This window comes from Aquarana catesbeiana, linkage group LG01 (genome assembly GCF_042186555.1).
Source record: "Aquarana catesbeiana isolate 2022-GZ linkage group LG01, ASM4218655v1, whole genome shotgun sequence".
Taxonomy (NCBI): domain Eukaryota; kingdom Metazoa; phylum Chordata; class Amphibia; order Anura; family Ranidae; genus Aquarana; species Aquarana catesbeiana.
The window spans coordinates 499,725,477-499,742,529 of NC_133324.1; the positions used below are offsets into that span (position 1 = coordinate 499,725,477).

Genomic DNA, 17,053 nt, shown 5'->3' on the forward strand with positions numbered 1-17,053 from the left:
AAAGGCTGCAGATGAACACTGATGAGGCTGCATTGATGGGCATTTAACCACTTAACAACCGGCCCATAGCCAAATGACGGCTACAGGGCGGTTGTTTAACTCTGGGAGGACGTCCAGGGACGTCCTCCCAGAATTCTGCTCTCGCGCGCCCCCTAGGGCGCGCACTCGAGAGCATCCGTGATCGCCGGGTCCAGAGGACCCGGCGCATCACAGATCCCGGTAAATGGCCGCTGATCGCGGCCGTTTACCATGTGATCGCTCCGTCAAATGACGGAGCGATCACATGTAAACAAACCGGCGTCATCTGATGACGCCGGTTCCTCTCCTCCCCCTCTCCTCCCCTCCTGTGTACCGATCGGTACACAGTGACCGAAGAGGCGGATGGATGGATGGCTGCAGTGTTGTGGGCTGCATCTGTAGTGCCCACAGCGCTGCACAGAGACATCCAGCCATCCATGCTCAGCCATCCCTACTACTCTGTATGCCCTGCAATGCTGTGCAATACTCTGCAATTCCCTCTGCAATACCCCGCAATACTCTGCCATACCCTGCCATACCCCGCAATACTCTGCCATACCCTGCCATACCCCGCAATACTCTGCCATACCCTGCCATACCCCGCAATACTCTGCCATACCCTGCCATACCCCGCCATACCCTGCCATACCCCGCAATACCCTGCCATACCCCGCAATACCCTGCCATACCCCGCAATACCCTGCCATACCCCGCAATACCCTGCCATACCCCGCAATACCCTGCCATACCCCGCAATACCCTGCCATACCCCGCAATACCCTGCCATACCCCGCAATACCCTGCCATACCCCGCAATACCCTGCCATACCCCGCAATACCCTGCCATACCCCGCAATACCCTGCCATACCCCGCAATACCCTGCCATACCCCGCAATACCCTGCCATACCCCGCAATACCCTGCCATACCCCGCAATACCCTGCCATACCCCGCAATACCCTGCCATACCCCGCAATACCCTGCCATACCCCGCAATACCCTGCCATACCCCGCAATACCCTGCCATACCCCGCAATACCCTGCCATACCCCGCAATACTCTGCCATACCCCGCAATACTCTGCCATACCCCGCAATACTCTGCCATACCCCGCAATACTCTGCCATACCCCGCAATACTCTGCCATACCCCGCAATACTCTGCCATACCCCGCAATACTCTGCCATACCCCGCAATACTCTGCCATACCCCGCAATACTCTGCCATACCCCGCAATACTCTGCCATACCCCGCAATACTCTGCCATACCCCGCAATACTCTGCCATACCCCGCAATACTCTGCCATACCCCGCAATACTCTGCCATACCCCGCAATACTCTGCCATACCCCGCAATACTCTGCCATACCCCGCAATACTCTGCCATACCCCGCAATACTCTGCCATACCCCGCAATACTCTGCCATACCCCGCAATACTCTGCCATACCCCGCAATACTCTGCCATACCCCGCAATACTCTGCCATACCCCGCAATACTCTGCCATACCCCGCAATACTCTGCCATACCCCGCAATACTCTGCCATACCCCGCAATACTCTGCCATACCCCGCAATACTCTGCCATACCCCGCAATACTCCGCCATACCCCGCAATACTCCGCCATACCCCGCAATACTCCGCCATACCCCGCAATACTCCGCCATACCCCGCAATACTCTGCCATACCCCGCCATACCCAGCCATACTCTGCCATACTCTGCCATACCCAGCCATACTCTGCCATACCCAGCCATACTCTGCCATACCCAGCCATACTCTGCCATACCCAGCCATACTCTGCAATACACAGCCATACTCTGCAATACACAGCCATACTCTGCAATACTCGGTGATACCCAGCCATACTCTGCAATACCCAGCCATACTCTGCAATACTCGGTGATACCCAGCCATACTCTGCCATACCCAGTCATACTCGGCGATACTCTGCAATACCCAGCCATGCTCAGCCGTACCCAGCCTCTGTATGTGGCCAGGCTGTGGAAGTCTCACACATGTGGTATCGCCGTACTCAGGAATAGTAGGAGAATCTATTTTGGGGGGTCATTTTTGGTATATACATGCTATGTGTTAGAAATATTGTATAAATGGACAACTTTGTGTTAAAAAAAAAAAAGCGTTTTAACCACTTCCCGCCTTCCGTCATACGACGTCCTTGACTTTGTGCGGGGATATCTGAATGATGGGTGCAGCTACAGGCATCATTCAGATATCATCTTTTTCAGCCGGCGATTCCCTACACCATAAGAATGATCGTAGCGGCTGTTACACTGCTTGATCGTTCTTACGGGAGGCGAGAGGAGACGTCCCCCCCTCCCGCCGCCCTCCGGTGCTTCTACCGACTCACCGCTATGATCGAAGCCAGGATCTTTTTTTTTTTTTTTTTTTTTTTATTTCAGGAACAGCCTAGAGGTGAGATGTGGGGTCTTATTGACCCCATATCTCACTGTAAAGAGGACCTATCATGCCATATTCCTATTACAAGGGATGTTTACATTCCTTGTAATAGGAATAAAAGTGATCAAAAATTTTTTTTTTTTGGAAAAAAGTGTCAAACTAAAATAAATAAAGTAAAATGAACAATAAAAAAAAATAAAAATTTTTTAAAGCGCCCCTGTCCGTGTGCTCGCATGCAGAAGCGAACGCATACGTAAGTCCCGCCCACATATGAAAACGGTGTTCAAACCACACATGTGAGGTATCGCTGCGATTGGTAGAGCGAGAGCAATAATTTTGGCCCTAGACCTCCTCTGTAACTCAAAATTTGTAACCAGTAAAAAATTTTAAAGCGTCGCCTATGGGGATTTTTAAGTGGTGAAGTTTGGCGCCATTCCACAAGCGTGTGCAATTTTGAAAGGTGACATGTTAGGTATCTATTAACTCGGCTTAACTTCATCTTTCATATTATGCAAAAACATTGGGCTAACCTTACTGTTTTGTTTTTTTTTAAAGCAAAAAACAGTTTTTTTTCCAAAAAAAACGCGTTCCAAAAATTGCTGCGCAAATATCGTGCGAGATAAAAAGTTGCAATGACCGCTATTGTATTCTCTAGGGTCTTTGCTAAAAAAACATATATAATGTTTTGGGGTTCTATGTAATTTTCTAGCAAATAAACGATGATTTTTACATGTAGGAGAGAAATGTCAGAATTGGCCTGGGTGCTCCAGAACGCCTGAAGGTGCTCCCCTGCATGTTGGGCCTCTGTATGTGGCCACGCTGTGTAAAAGTCTCACACATGTGGTATCACCATACTCGGGAGTAATAGCAGAATGTGTTTTGGGGTGTAATTTGTGGTATGCATATGCTGTGTGTGAGAAATAACCTGCTAATATGACAATTTTGTGAAAAAAAAAAAACTTGATTTTGCAAAGAATTGTGGGAAAAAATGACAACTTCAAAAAACTCATCATGCATCTTTCTAAATACCTTGGAATGTCTTCTTTTCAAAAAGGGGTCATTTGGGGGGTATTTGTACTTTTCTGGCATGTTAGGGTCTCAAGAAATGAGATAGGCCGTCAGTACTTCAGGTGTGATCAATTTTCAGATATTGGTACCATAGCTTGTGGACGCTATAACTTTCACAAAGACCAAATAATATACACTAATTTGGGTTATTTTTACCAAAGATATGTAGCGGTATAAATTTTGGCCAAAATATATGAAGAAAAATTACTAATTTTCAAAATTTTATAACAGAAACGAAGAAAAATTTATTTTTTTACAGATTTTTCGGTCTTTTTTCTTTTATAGCGCAAAAAATAAAGAACCCAGCAGTGATTAAATACCACCAAAAGAAAGCTCTATTTGTGTGAAAAAAAGGACAAAAAATTCATATAGATACAGTGTTGCATGACTGAGTAATTGTCATTCAAAATGTGAGAGCACCAAAAGCTGAAAATTGGTCTGGTTATTAAGGGGGTTTAAGTGCCCAGTGGTCAAGTGGTTAAATGTAAGTTTTTTTTCCTTAAAATTCCCTCCTAAACTTGGGGTGCGTGTTATACACCGATAAATACGGTAACCCAAATCAGTGCATATTATTTGGTCTGCAGGAAAGTTATAGGTCCACAAACTAATTTATATATATCTATGAGACCCGGCTGATTGGAGTAAGGGGTCAATCCTGACCCCTTACCACTTGATCAGCTGTCAGCCAATGACAGCTGATCATGTGATGTAAACAGAGCCGGTAATCAGCTATTTTTTCTCCTTGCGCTAATAGCGCAAGGAAAAAAAAAAAAAGCCGATCACCGGCAGCAGTCAGAGGGACATCGATCCCGATCAAGGAGAGCTGCCGCCAGCTCATCTGTGCCCACCTACTAGTGCACAACAGTGCTGCCTACCACAGTGTCACCCATCAGCGCCTCATCAACAGTGCTGCCCATCAGTGCCACTTATCAGTGCCCCCTTATCTGTCCCCACCGGTGCAGCCTATCAGTGCCCACCAGTACAGCCTATATCAATGAAGGAGAAAAATTACTTGTTTGCAAAATTTTATACCAAAACTATGAAACATGATTTTTTTTTTTTTTTTCAAAATTTTCCATCTTTTTTTGTTTGTTTAGCAAATAAAAACCCCAGTTGTGATTAAATACCACCAAAAGAAAGCTCTATTTGTGTGAAAAGAAATGCTAAAAATTTCATTTGGGCACAGTGTTGTATGACCGCGCAATTGTCATTCAAAGTGCGTCAGCGCTGAAAGCTGAAAATTGGCCTGGGCAGGAGGGGGGTTTAAGTGCCCAGTAAGCAAGTGGTTAAACATACTGTTACCAGTGCAGTACAGCATCATATAAATAAAAGTCCATGTACAGTGCTAAAGGTAGGAAGTAAATAAAATTCGAAGAAAATGGTGAAGGAAGAAAGATCCTCACACCAGCTTCAGTGCATGTACACCACCATGCTCACATATAATCTTCTCACCAGAAAGCCAAATACAGACCTTGGGGTATATGACATGTCGAGTGTCTCCACATCACAGCGTCATCCACTCTCACACACTGTAATCAGCAGAGGAGATTTCTAGGCATAGGTTCCACAAAAGTGTCCTCAACTATCCAATCATGCACAGCAGCCCCAATCAATATTAAAGTGGATGTAAACCCAATGTCATCCTTTCTAAACTACTGCCATAGAGGTTATCTATAAGGATATACATGCCTCCTGCATGTATCTTTACCTGTCAAATCTCTCCCCTCTGTCTGTTATGAGACCCGAAAAACTGCATATTCCGTGGGTGGGTCTGTTGTCTGGAGCTTGGTGGGTGGAGTTGTGATGTCAGTAGACTCCCCGCCCACCTCTACACTCCCCTTGTCAATATGCATTTTCTCCTGTGTATATTTCTTACACTGAACTTCTGCTATGATCTCTAACATCCAGTGAAAAGACAGGAAAGTAACCACATGACTTCAGCATTCCAAATCATGCTGAGGTGTGGAACAGCCAATCCTTGCAGAGCTGCTGAAGAAAGGAGTGGGAGGAAATTAAAAAATACTGCCCGTGTCTTAGGCTAATGCACGAGATGTAAATCACCTGTCACTCACAGCAAGGGGGAGGATTTGACAAAGTTTTTCTCAGTTTGTCAAGAATTGTCTCACTGAACAATAAAAGAGGATTGCTCAGTGATGGATTAACTCTGTGTGGCAAGACTGGGCTCAAATGATAGCAAATCTTATACTCTACAGTATAATAATAAAAAAAAAAAAAAAAAAAAAAAAAAAACACACATTTTCGGGTTTACATCCACTTTAATTAAAGGAATATGCCCCAAAAAGAAGATCGAGATGCGCAAAGTGAAGTGAGTACAAACTTATCCTTGAGGATATTTATTAAAAGGTACTCACAAAACAAAAGATGAAATCGAGCATGGGATCAAAAAAACTTAAAAAAAAAAAAAAAAACACGGTAGTAATAGCTAATTAATAACAGCTAATTTTAGTCTAGTCTGCCATTGATTTATAGGTGGTTCATGCCGTGATGTGGAGACACTTGACGTGTCATATACCCCAAGGCCTGTAATATTTGGCTTTCTGGTGAGAAGATTATAGGAGCACTGTGGTGTACATGCACTGAAGCTGGTGTGAAGATCTTTCTTCCTTTGTTCACCGTCTCCTTTGAACTCTACTTCCTACCTGTAGCACTGCAGATGGATTTTTATTTATATATTGCAATCAAACAATAATTTATGCTAGCTGCTGCCATATGATCAGATATCATTTATGTGTGGTTTACACCTAAGCGCAGAAATTACCCTTTTATCTCTATAGCCGTCATCATATAAATGGTGCGGCGGTGATCATGGACATTGATTAGTGACCGTAAGAAAATTTAAAAAAAGTTTAATCATTTCTTTTCAGTTTGTCAATACATTATTTTTTTAAAACACACGGTGACCAGAGCGGAGCAATATCATGTTACCACAGTTACATTGTACTGCTCTGGGGAAGTGATCAGGATTTTTATTTTTTTTTCACACTCATTATGATTGCTTATAGCAGTGAATTACATTGCTATAAGCAAGCATTTTACTGAATGAAACTGATTAAGTTTGTTTTGTTGTGATTAGTCAAAGCTAACAAAATGGTACAGATAGGCTGCGATTGGCCCTGTCTGTACCATGTGATCACACTGACCAATCACAGCTATCAACACAATTAAACACAATGGATGGCATGAAAGGAAGCCATCCACTGTTTACAACTGTTATGTGACCTGCTTTAATTGATCACAGCGCTTACATGGTACCGGCAGCGAGCCGGTGCACTTAGTCATTGACTGTCCCGGGTAGACACAGCCGGTGACGGATTGCGCCGCTGCGTGGCTCTCGCCATCTGAGAGGACGTCATATGACGAATCGCATGATTACAATATTAACACCTTCCCGCCCGGCCTATAGCAGATTGACGGCCGGGCGGGAAGGTGTTAATATTGTAATCATGCGATTACTATGAACAATCCTAGCGATCACATGATACCCCAGCCACTCACAGCGGCAAGGTACCTATCCCCAGGATCCACCAGACACAGCAGGGCAAGCCAGTGTCCATGGGCTCAGTGATGTACCAATACATCGCTGGGCCTGCAGCTGCCTCCCGCTCACAGTATAACCGAGCAGGTCAGCAAATGGTTAAACACATTTCAAATAAAATCACACATTTACACCACAGACTTGACATTGAATTAATACAGGCTTTCAAGTTTTGCATGGTAAAATACCATATTTCTAGAGAGCATTAGAAACTTCTGGAAACTGCCTTACTTATAATCATGAGGTCAACAACTAAGTTTACCCTTTCAGGGATGAGAATTTACCTGGTGCTGTCCCAAGCCAAGGGCAGGACTCTGCAGTTGCTGGATTGTAGCTTCATCAAAATAACCGTTCTTCTCCCAAAGCTGAAGCAACTGTAGATGAGAAAGATCACATGACTAAACAATAATGTGCTGCATTAACCCTTATAAAGATGATATAAATAAAATCAGTTTGAGTGATTTTAGTCTTTTAGCTTAAAGTGGAGTTCCACCCACTTTTACAACTCTTCAGCATCCCTCCCTAAACTGTGCACTGTAAACGAATTGGATATTTTTTTTATTTTTTTTCTCAGCACTTACTGTATATCTGCTGTATTCATTTTTCACTTCCTCCTCCCTGGCCACGGCCCATTGCATCATTTCCGGTTTGCAATGCCTTCTGGGAAGGGGCGGCAAATTCCTCTGACACTACCGTTGCTATGGAAACCTGACCTGAAACCTATTACACTGCTTGTGCTGCACTGAGCATGTGCGAGATCTGCAAGGATGAGATCCAGGAAGAAATACAGTCTGGCTTCAGATGCCCAGACTTAAGATGGCCACGGCCTGCTGTAAGTTTATAAAATAACAAACTACTGCTATAAACTAACAAAACAGACCTTAGTTTACAGACTAACTTTACTAGAACACATTAAGCTTGTGTATTATAGGGGTATTTTTATCTAAAAAGTATAATTTGGCTGGAACACCACTTTAAGTCTATGTCTATCTTGAGGATGCTCCCCTCTACATGAACATTTTGGTGCAATTTGTAAATACAAAACACGCAATATCGCTGGTCACTATAGTGCAGGGATATGCAATTAGTGGACCTCCAGCTGTTGCAAAACTACAAGTCCCATCATGCCTCTGCCTGTGGGTGTCATGCTTGTGGCCGTCAGAGTCTTGCTATGCCTCATGTGACTTGCAGTTCTGCAACAGCTGAAGGTCTGCTAATTGCATATCCCTGCTATACTGATATACAAAAGGATAATATAAGGGTTTCTACACAAAAAACAGTAGTCTTACTACAATAAAAAAGGGTCTCTTTGGCTGATTTATAAAAGCTAGAAAGAATACACTGGAATCAAAAGTTGAGTTGTTGCCATATTAATGAGAATTTATCATTTATGCTCAATAAGAAATCCATCTGTTCCAAATGCCTATTATTGGCATGCACTTTCATATAGTTAGCAGAAATAGAAGGATTTTAGCATTTAAAAATTGTCAGGCAAGACCGGACACGCAAAGTGTTATATTCACCTGGGGCAGTGGACTTTAGGGCTGCATTCACACCTGAGCGTTTCGGTTTCAGGCAGAAAGTCGCAAATATTTACTGCGTTTTTTGCAGCGGTCAATAGTTCACCAATGTAAAAAGCAGAAAAACGCCTGTAATCTGCCTAAAAAAGAAGCTCATGTACTTTGAGCTTCAGGCATTTTGCTTCAGGTGACAAAACGCTCAGATGCCATTGAAATGAATGGTATTTTGCTTGTTGGGCGTTTTTTCTGGCGTTTTATGAGCTGAAAACGGTCAGGTGTAACTGCAGCCTTAAAGCATTTGGAGTAAAATGTAGTAAAAGTGAGGGGGTTTATTCAGTGGATTTTGTAGCAATCTAAATCTCTATATTTTAATGTTAGATTAGTGCAGCCTTTTTCTTATTTATTACTTGGATTTTGATCATTTACTGTATTCTTGTCAAAATAGAGGCATCTGCCTGAGCCCAGTCCTGATGACACTCAAACTCCTATAACAATGCTGCAATCAGGATGACAGAAAACTAAAATATTTATCAGCTGTCATTTTTTCCTCCTCCAGCAGCCCAGGGTGTAAATGTATCAGTCCTGTGGACAGAGGATATATCAGCCTCTATAGGAGGTGAATACACTTGGCTGACATTACTGACCTGAGAAGTTAAATATCAAGTTTACATAATCCTGCTGGTTCCCCAATGACAGCTGCTCCCGTCTGTTTTATTAAGAAAAAAAACGCCTCCTTTACTGGGTTTCAGAGCGGTTCCCCGTGATCACGTCACCGGCTGGCTCTCTTCTCTTCCCGGCTGACAGGCGCAGTGGGCGGGGCAGAGATTCCCCCGCTGATATCAGCCGGGACGAGATGAGAGAAAGAGAGCAGGCCGATCACGTGATCGCAGGGAGGCGCTCTGAAACCCGGTAAAGGAGGCTTTTTTTTTTATAAAACACAGACAGGAGCAGCTGTCATTAGGGAACTAGCAGGATTATATAAATTTGAAACAGTTAGGAGAGCAGCAAGAGCAGAGGGAGGGGGCACTAACACAGGGGCAGACAGGCAGGGAGGGGAGGTAGGAGGACGACAGGAGAGAGCGGATGACGGAGGCACGTAAACTGACAACGGTGTCAGGGCTCAGCAGCCACAATGAACTGTGGTCAGGGGGGGGGGTGTCGAAACTGGCAGGATCAGCCAGGTATTACGGGTGATACAGGGGGCCAAATGACACAGCACAAGCACTGCTGTTATACATGCTTTAAAAGGAGCAGGATCCATTTTTATTTTTTGGCTTAAACGCTTTAAGAATACACGTGAACCCGGAGGAGCAAACCTATCACTGAGGGGTAAAGCTGCATCACAATAGAAAATTAAGATTGGTAGACAAAATCATTTCTGTCTGCTCACGATCCCCCCCCCCAATCAACAGTCAGCGCTATTATGCCAAACGACACAGCTGGCAGAACACAATAACTACTGCTAGCGGATATAACCGCCAGTAGTGAAAACATGTTAAAAAAATCCAATAGGCTTGGTACAACCAGCCTGCTCATAGATGGATTGAATCTTGGCCGATCCCTGTTGAACCAGCCAAGATTAGATCCATCTACAGTGAAGGGAAAAAAGTATTTGAGCCCCTGCTGATTTTGTACATTTGCCCATTGACAAAGAAACGATCAGTCTATAATTTTAATGGTTGGTTTATTTTACTAGTGAGAGACAGAACAAAAAAATCCAGAAAAACACATTAAAAAAAAAGTTATAAACTGATTTGCATTTTAATGAGTGAAATAAGTATTTAACCCCCTTCGCAAAACATGACTTAGTACTTGGTAGCAAAACCCTTGCTGGCAATCACAGAGGTCAGACGTTTCTTTGCAGATCCTCTCCAAGTCATTAAGGTTTCCAGGCTGACGTTTGGCAACTCGAACCTTCAGCTCCCTCCACAGATTTTCTATGGGATTAAGGTCTGGAGACTGGCTAGGCCACTCCAGGACCTTAACCACTTAAGGACCGCCCGCCGCATATATACTATGGCAGGGTGGCCCTATTGCGCAAAACGACATACCCGTACGCTTCGTGCATGAGTTACTGCGCAGCGGGGGAGCCGATGCGCGGATCCGGCGGCCGCGATGTCCACCAGCCAACTGCGATCGTTCCTCAGAAATGCACAACGGGGATTTGCCAATGTAAACAAATAGATCCCAGTCAGAGGAGTACAGTGTGATCGTCTGTTGGAACAGCGATCGCTCTGTACTCCGTCAGTCCACTCCCCAGTTAGAAACACCTCCCTAGTACCCACTTAAACCTTTGACCACCCCCTAGTGTTAACCCCTTCCCTGCCATTGTCATTTATACAGTGATCGGTGGCTATTTTTAGCTCTGTCGCAGTCCCGCTAAAAATAGCTGATCACCGCCAATACTAGTAAAAAAAAAAAAAAGCCATAAATCCCCTATTTTGTAGACACTATAACTTTTGCGCAAACCAATCATATGCTTATTGCAATTTTTTTTTATCAAAAATATGTAGAATACATAGTGGCCTAAACTGATGATGAAATTTGTTTTTCTTATTTTTTTTTTCAATATTATAGCAAAAATGTAAAAAAGTTTTTTTTCTTCAAAATTGTTGGGTTTTTTTTTTTTTTTTGTTTAAAAGCGCAAAAAAAAAAAAAAAATAAATAAAAACCACAGAGGTGATCAAATACAACCAAAAGAAAGCCCTATTTGTGGGGAAAAAAAAAAAACATCAATTTTGTTTGAGCACAGCGTTGCACAATTGTCAGTTAAAGCATCGCAGTGCCGGATCGCAAAAAATGGCCTGGTCATTTAGGGGGTAAAACCTTCTGGGTCCTTAAGTGGTTAATGTGCTTCCTCTTGAGCCACTCCTTTGTTGCCTTGGTCGTGTGCGTTTTGGATTACTGTCATCCTGGAATACCCATCCACGACCCATTTTCAATGCCCTGGCTGAGGGAAGGAGGTTCTCACCCAAGATTTGACGGTACATGGCCCTGTCCATCGTACCACGAAGTGAAGTTTTCCTGTCCCCTGAGCAGAAAAACACCCCCAAAGCATAATGTTTCCACCTCCATATTTGATGATGGGGATGGTGTTCTTGTGGTCATATGCAGCATTCCTCCTCCTCCAAACATGGTGAGTTGAGTTGATGCCAAAGAGCTCGATTTTGGTCACATCTGACCACAACACTTTCACCCAGTTCTCCTCTGAATCATTCAGATGTTCATTAACAAACTTCAGATGAGCCTGTACATGTGCTTTTTTGTGGGCACTGCAGGATTTCAGTCCTTCATGGCATAGTGTGTTACCAATTGTTTTCTTGGTCCCAGCTGCCTTGAGATCATTGACAAGAATCTCCCGTGTAGTTCTGGGCTGATTCCTCATCGTTCTCATGATCATGGAATCTCCACGAGGTGATGCGAGATCTTGTATGGAGCCCCAGACTGAGGGAGATTGACAGTTATTTTGTGTTTCTACCATTTGCGAATTATCGCACCAACTGTTGTCACACGCTCCCCAAGCTTCTTGGTCTTGTAGCCCATTCCAGCCTTGTGTAGGTCTACAATCTTGTCCCCGACATCCTTGAAAAGCTCTTTGGTCTTGGCCATGAAGGAGAGACTGGAATCTGATTGATTGCTTGTGTGGACAGGTGTTTTTTATACAGATAACAAGTGGCGATTAGGAGCACTCCCTTTAAGGCTGGGTTCACACTGGTGCGACACGACAGCCGTCCTACTTTGGATCCGACTTTGCCCTGCGACATGAAGCCGGCATGTGTCCGATTTTCAATGAACGGGGATCCGACTTGGATCCCCGCCAATGCCCGGCACTGTGTTTGGTATGAATCTTTAGGGGGAACTCCGCGCCAAATTTTAAATAAAAAACCGGCATGGGTTCCCCCTCCAGGAGCATACCAGGCCCTTGGGTCTGGTATGGACCTTGAGGGGAACCCCCTACGCCGATAAAAACGGCGTGGGGGTCCCCCCCAATCCATACCAGACCCTTATCCGAGCACGCAGCCCGGCCGGACAGGAATGGGGGTGGGGACGAGCGAGCGCCCCCCCCCCCCCTCCTGAACCGTACCAGGCCGCATGCCCTCAACATGGGGGGGTTGGTGCCTTGGGGGAGGGGGCGCGCTGCGGCCCCCCACCCCAAAGCACCTTGTCCCCATGTTGATGAGGACAAGGGCCTCTTCCCGACAACCCTGGCCATTGGTTGTCGGGGTCTGCGGGCGGAGGGCTTATCGGAATCCAGGAGCCCCCTTTAATAAGGGGGCCCCCAGATCCCGGCCCCCCACCCTATGTGAATGAGTATGGGGTACATGGTACCCCTACCCATTCACCTAGGGAAGTGTCAATAAAAAAAACCACAGTACACAGGTTTCAAAATTAATTTATTGGGCAGCTCCGGTATCTTCTTCCGACTTCTCCCGGTGTTCCGCCTCTTCTCCCGGGCCCCGCCGCTATCTTCTTCCAGCTCTATTGCCAGCGAGGGGCCCGGTCTGCTGCCGCTGTCTTGTCGCCGCTGTCTCGCCGCTCCTTCTCTTCATCTCTTCTTCCGATGTTGACACGACGCTCTCCCCGGCTAGAATGCTCTCTGTGCGCTCTGCTCTGACTTATATAGGCGGTGACCCCGCCCCCTTATGCCGTCACAGTCCCTGGGCATGCTGGGACTGTGACGTTTTAGGGGGCGTGGTCATCACCCGATGACCACGCCCCCTTATGCCGTCACAGTCCCAGCATGCCCAGAGACTGTGACGGCATAAGGGGGCGGGGTCACCGCCTATATAAGTCAGAGCAGAGCGCACAGAGAGCATTCCAGCCGGGGAGAGCGTCGTGTTAACATCGGAAGAAGAGATGAAGAGTTGAAGAGAAGGAGCGGCGAGACAGCGGCGACAAGACAGCGGCAGCAGACCGGGCCCCTCGCTGGCAATAGAGCTGGAAGAAGATAGCGGCGGGGCCCGGGAGAAGAGGCGGAACACCGGGAGAAGTCGGAAGAAGATACCGGAGCTGCCCAATAAATTAATTTTGAAACCTGTGTACTGTGGTTTTTTTATTGACACTTCCCTAGGTGAATGGGTAGGGGTACCATGTACCCCATACTCATTCACATAGGGTGGGGGGCCGGGATCTGGGGGCCCCCTTATTAAAGGGGGCTCCTGGATTCCGATAAGCCCTCCGCCCGCAGACCCCGACAACCAACGGCCAGGGTTGTCGGGAAGAGGCCCTTGTCCTCATCAACATGGGGACAAGGTGCTTTGGGGTGGGGGGCCGCAGCGCGCCCCCTCCCCCAAGGCACCAACCCCCCCATGTTGAGGGCATGCGGCCTGGTACGGTTCAGGGGGGGGGCGCTCGCTCGTCCCCACCCCCATTCCTGTCCGGCCGGGCTGCGTGCTCGGATAAGGGTCTGGTATGGATTGGGGGGGACCCCCACGCCGTTTTTATCGGCGTAGGGGGTTCCCCTCAAGGTCCATACCAGACCCAAGGGCCTGGTATGCTCCTGGAGGGGGAACCCATGCCGGTTTTTTATTTAAAATTTGGCGCGGAGTTCCCCCTCAAGAACATCTGAGCACAAGTCGCGTGCCGAAGTCGGATCATGCAAGACGGCAATCCGACTTTGATCCGACTTCAATGATAGTCAATAGGCTGAAGTAGGATCAAAGTCGGACCAAAGTAGTACAGGGAGCATTTATAAAGTCGGAACGACTTGTGTCGGACCAGTTAGGACGGCTCCCATAGGGAAACATTAAATTTCACACGTCATGCGACATGAGCTCCCAATGTCGGAGCGTTTGTCGGACCAGTGTGAACCCAGCCTAAGAGAATGCTCCTAATCTCAGCTCGTTACCTGTATAGAAGACACCTGGGAGCCAGAAGTCTTGCTGATTGATAGGGGATCAAATACTTATTTCACTCACTAAAATTCAGATAAAGTTATAACTTTTTTTAAAATGCATGTTTTTGGATATTTGTTGTTATTCTGTCTCTCACTGTTAAAATAAACCTACCATTAAATTTATAGACTGATCATTTATCAGTGGGAAAACATACAAAAATCAGCAGGGGATCAAATACTTTTTTCCCCTCACCGTATGACCAGCTTAACTCGCTCTGCCCAACCAGCTAATCAGAGGCTTTGTCTGAACACAATTCATAGACAGTGACAGCATTCTTTTGCTTAGAGCCAGGATCTAAAGTTGGACCAAGCCCTGCTTTTTGTCATAACTTACAACTTAGCACAGTGGGGAAGTTGTAAACAAGCATTACTGTGACAGCTTGTTTACCTAAATACTTACACGTGCAATCTTCTGCTGCTTGTCTTCTTCCACCGCTAGGAAACTGGTACAGTAAATAGGAACCACTACTTTCTGAAGAGCTGCCAGAAGATCACGAGCTTGCTTTCGCTGACTGTGAGCAAAATAATAAATACAACTAGATAAGTAATGTAATTTTTTTAAAGCATAAAGAAACAGGTTGACATAAATCTCCCATTCAGCGTCAGGAGCTAAAGATACCTGCACTTCGAGGTATGGGGCATTCTGTTATAAAACCCTGTATACCTAGGACAGAATACAACATTAGCAAACTATAAACATACCTAGATACCAAAGAGTTTGCGACCCTCGCCCTTTACCTCTGAACTCAAAACGAAGGTGAAGACTACCTGAGAGAAAATTCAGTATGTTTGCAGTTATGCTCCAATTTGGTAATATACCTGGGGTCGATGGACAGCACAGAATTTTTTAAAATCCACATTAATTCAGCCCCTTTACTATTACATATGCTCAGTGTCACTAGCGCAGAAACTCTTGACCTTTTCTATGTTGGAAGCATTCGTGGTGGCGATTCTGAAACCTTGCAAGAACCTGGACCTGTGCACCTCCTACTTTCCAATCTAACGTCCAAATGTAGATGCTAAGACACTGATTAAAAACATTAACAAAATTGTTTGAAGAAGGTTTTTACGACTCTGGAACATGGAGACCAGTCGAGTTTTATTCCGGGTAGAAGGAACAGATATTAACTTAAAGTGGTTGTAGATTCAGGATGATAAAACACTGCCATCCCCTATGTTTTATCAAGAGCTATAGCACCGTGTCTGTTTTTTTTAAATCCTAAGGCCCCTTTCACACTGGGGCGGTGGATGCATTGGCGGTAAAGTGCCGCTATTTTTAGCGGCGCTTTACCGTCAATTTTGCGGCGCTATTCGGCCGCTAGCAGGGCGCTTTTACCCCCCCCGCTAGCCAAGAAAGGGTTAAAACCAGCCCCAAAGCACTTTGCCAGCGGTATAGCCGCGCTGCCCATTGATTTCACTATTTTTAGCGCTGTAGCATCTGCAAAGCGCCCCAGTGTGAAAGGGGTCTAATTGTAAGTACCTTATCTCACAGCAATAACCTGTGGTCAGTGTCTTTCCTATGTAAGGAATGCAAAGGGAGGGGCTGAGATAACCCTCTGACATCAGCCAGCCAGCAGAGGAATGTCATGTGACCGCTGTGAGAAGGAATTTATGATTAGAGTTTTAAAAGAAAGGACACCTAGTAGTTAGGATCTTGATAAAACAGGGGATGCAAGTTAGTTTTCAAAGGTATTTCAAGTGACAGGAAAGAGTCGTGGGGGGGGGGAATCGCTCTCACACACACAGGCATCGGAACTGACAGGCTAGGAGGGAAGGGGAGAGACAGAGAGGAGAGAGCAGACAGCGTGATGACAGAGGCATGTAATCTGACCACAGTATCCTGGATCAGGAGCCACGATTATCATGGACAGCAGAGACAGTGGGACACAGGAACAGGCAGGATCATAGTTACATAGTAGGCGAGGTTGAAAAAAAAGACACAAGTCCATCAAGTCCAACCCATGTGTGTAATATGTCAGTAATAAATTGTATATCCCTGTATGTTGCGGTCATTCAGGTGCTTATCTAATAGTCTCTTGAAACTATCGATGCCCCCAGCTGCGACCACCGCTTGTGGAAGGGAATTCCACATCCTTGCCGCTCTTACACTAAAGAGCCCTCTACGTAGTTTAAGGTTAAACCTCTTTTCTTCTAATTTTAATGAGTGGCCACGAGTCCTGTTAAACTCCCTTTTGCGAAAAAGTTTTATCCCTATTGTGGGGGTCACCAGTATGGTATTTATAAATTGAAATCATATCCCCTCTCAAGCGTCTCTTCTCCAGAGAGTTAGATAAGTTCAGTGCTCGCAACCTTTCCTCATAACTAATATCCTCCAGACCCTTTATTAGCTTTGTTGCCCTTCTTTGTACTCGCTCCATTTCCAGTACATCCTTCCTGAGGACTGGTGTTCCCTCAAAGCATGTTATAAAGCACAGTGCTTGTGCTGTGTAATTCGGCCCCCTGTATCACCTGAAATACCAGGCTGAACCTGCCTGGCTATGCCCTCCCCTCTGTAAACTGAACACGGGTATTCATGGCTGCTGAGCCCTGTAGTCAGTTTACCTGCCTCCGTCA

At 45.6% G+C, this 17,053-nt stretch overlaps 1 protein-coding gene across 6 annotated transcripts in view; it reads right to left on the reverse strand.

The window, feature by feature from the left end:
* The window catches only part of CHERP (calcium homeostasis endoplasmic reticulum protein), a 90,911-nt gene that overhangs the window by 59,565 nt on the left and 14,293 nt on the right, over nucleotides 1–17,053 (reverse strand). For all 6 annotated transcript variants that reach the window (XM_073592745.1, XM_073592754.1, XM_073592737.1 and 3 more), the window contains 2 exons: nucleotides 14,880–14,991; nucleotides 7,348–7,437 (listed from right to left, as the gene is read on the reverse strand). In XM_073592745.1, coding sequence (XP_073448846.1) covers nucleotides 7,348–7,437; nucleotides 14,880–14,991 — 202 coding nt within the window. The remainder of the gene's footprint in view (nucleotides 1–7,347; nucleotides 7,438–14,879; nucleotides 14,992–17,053) is intronic.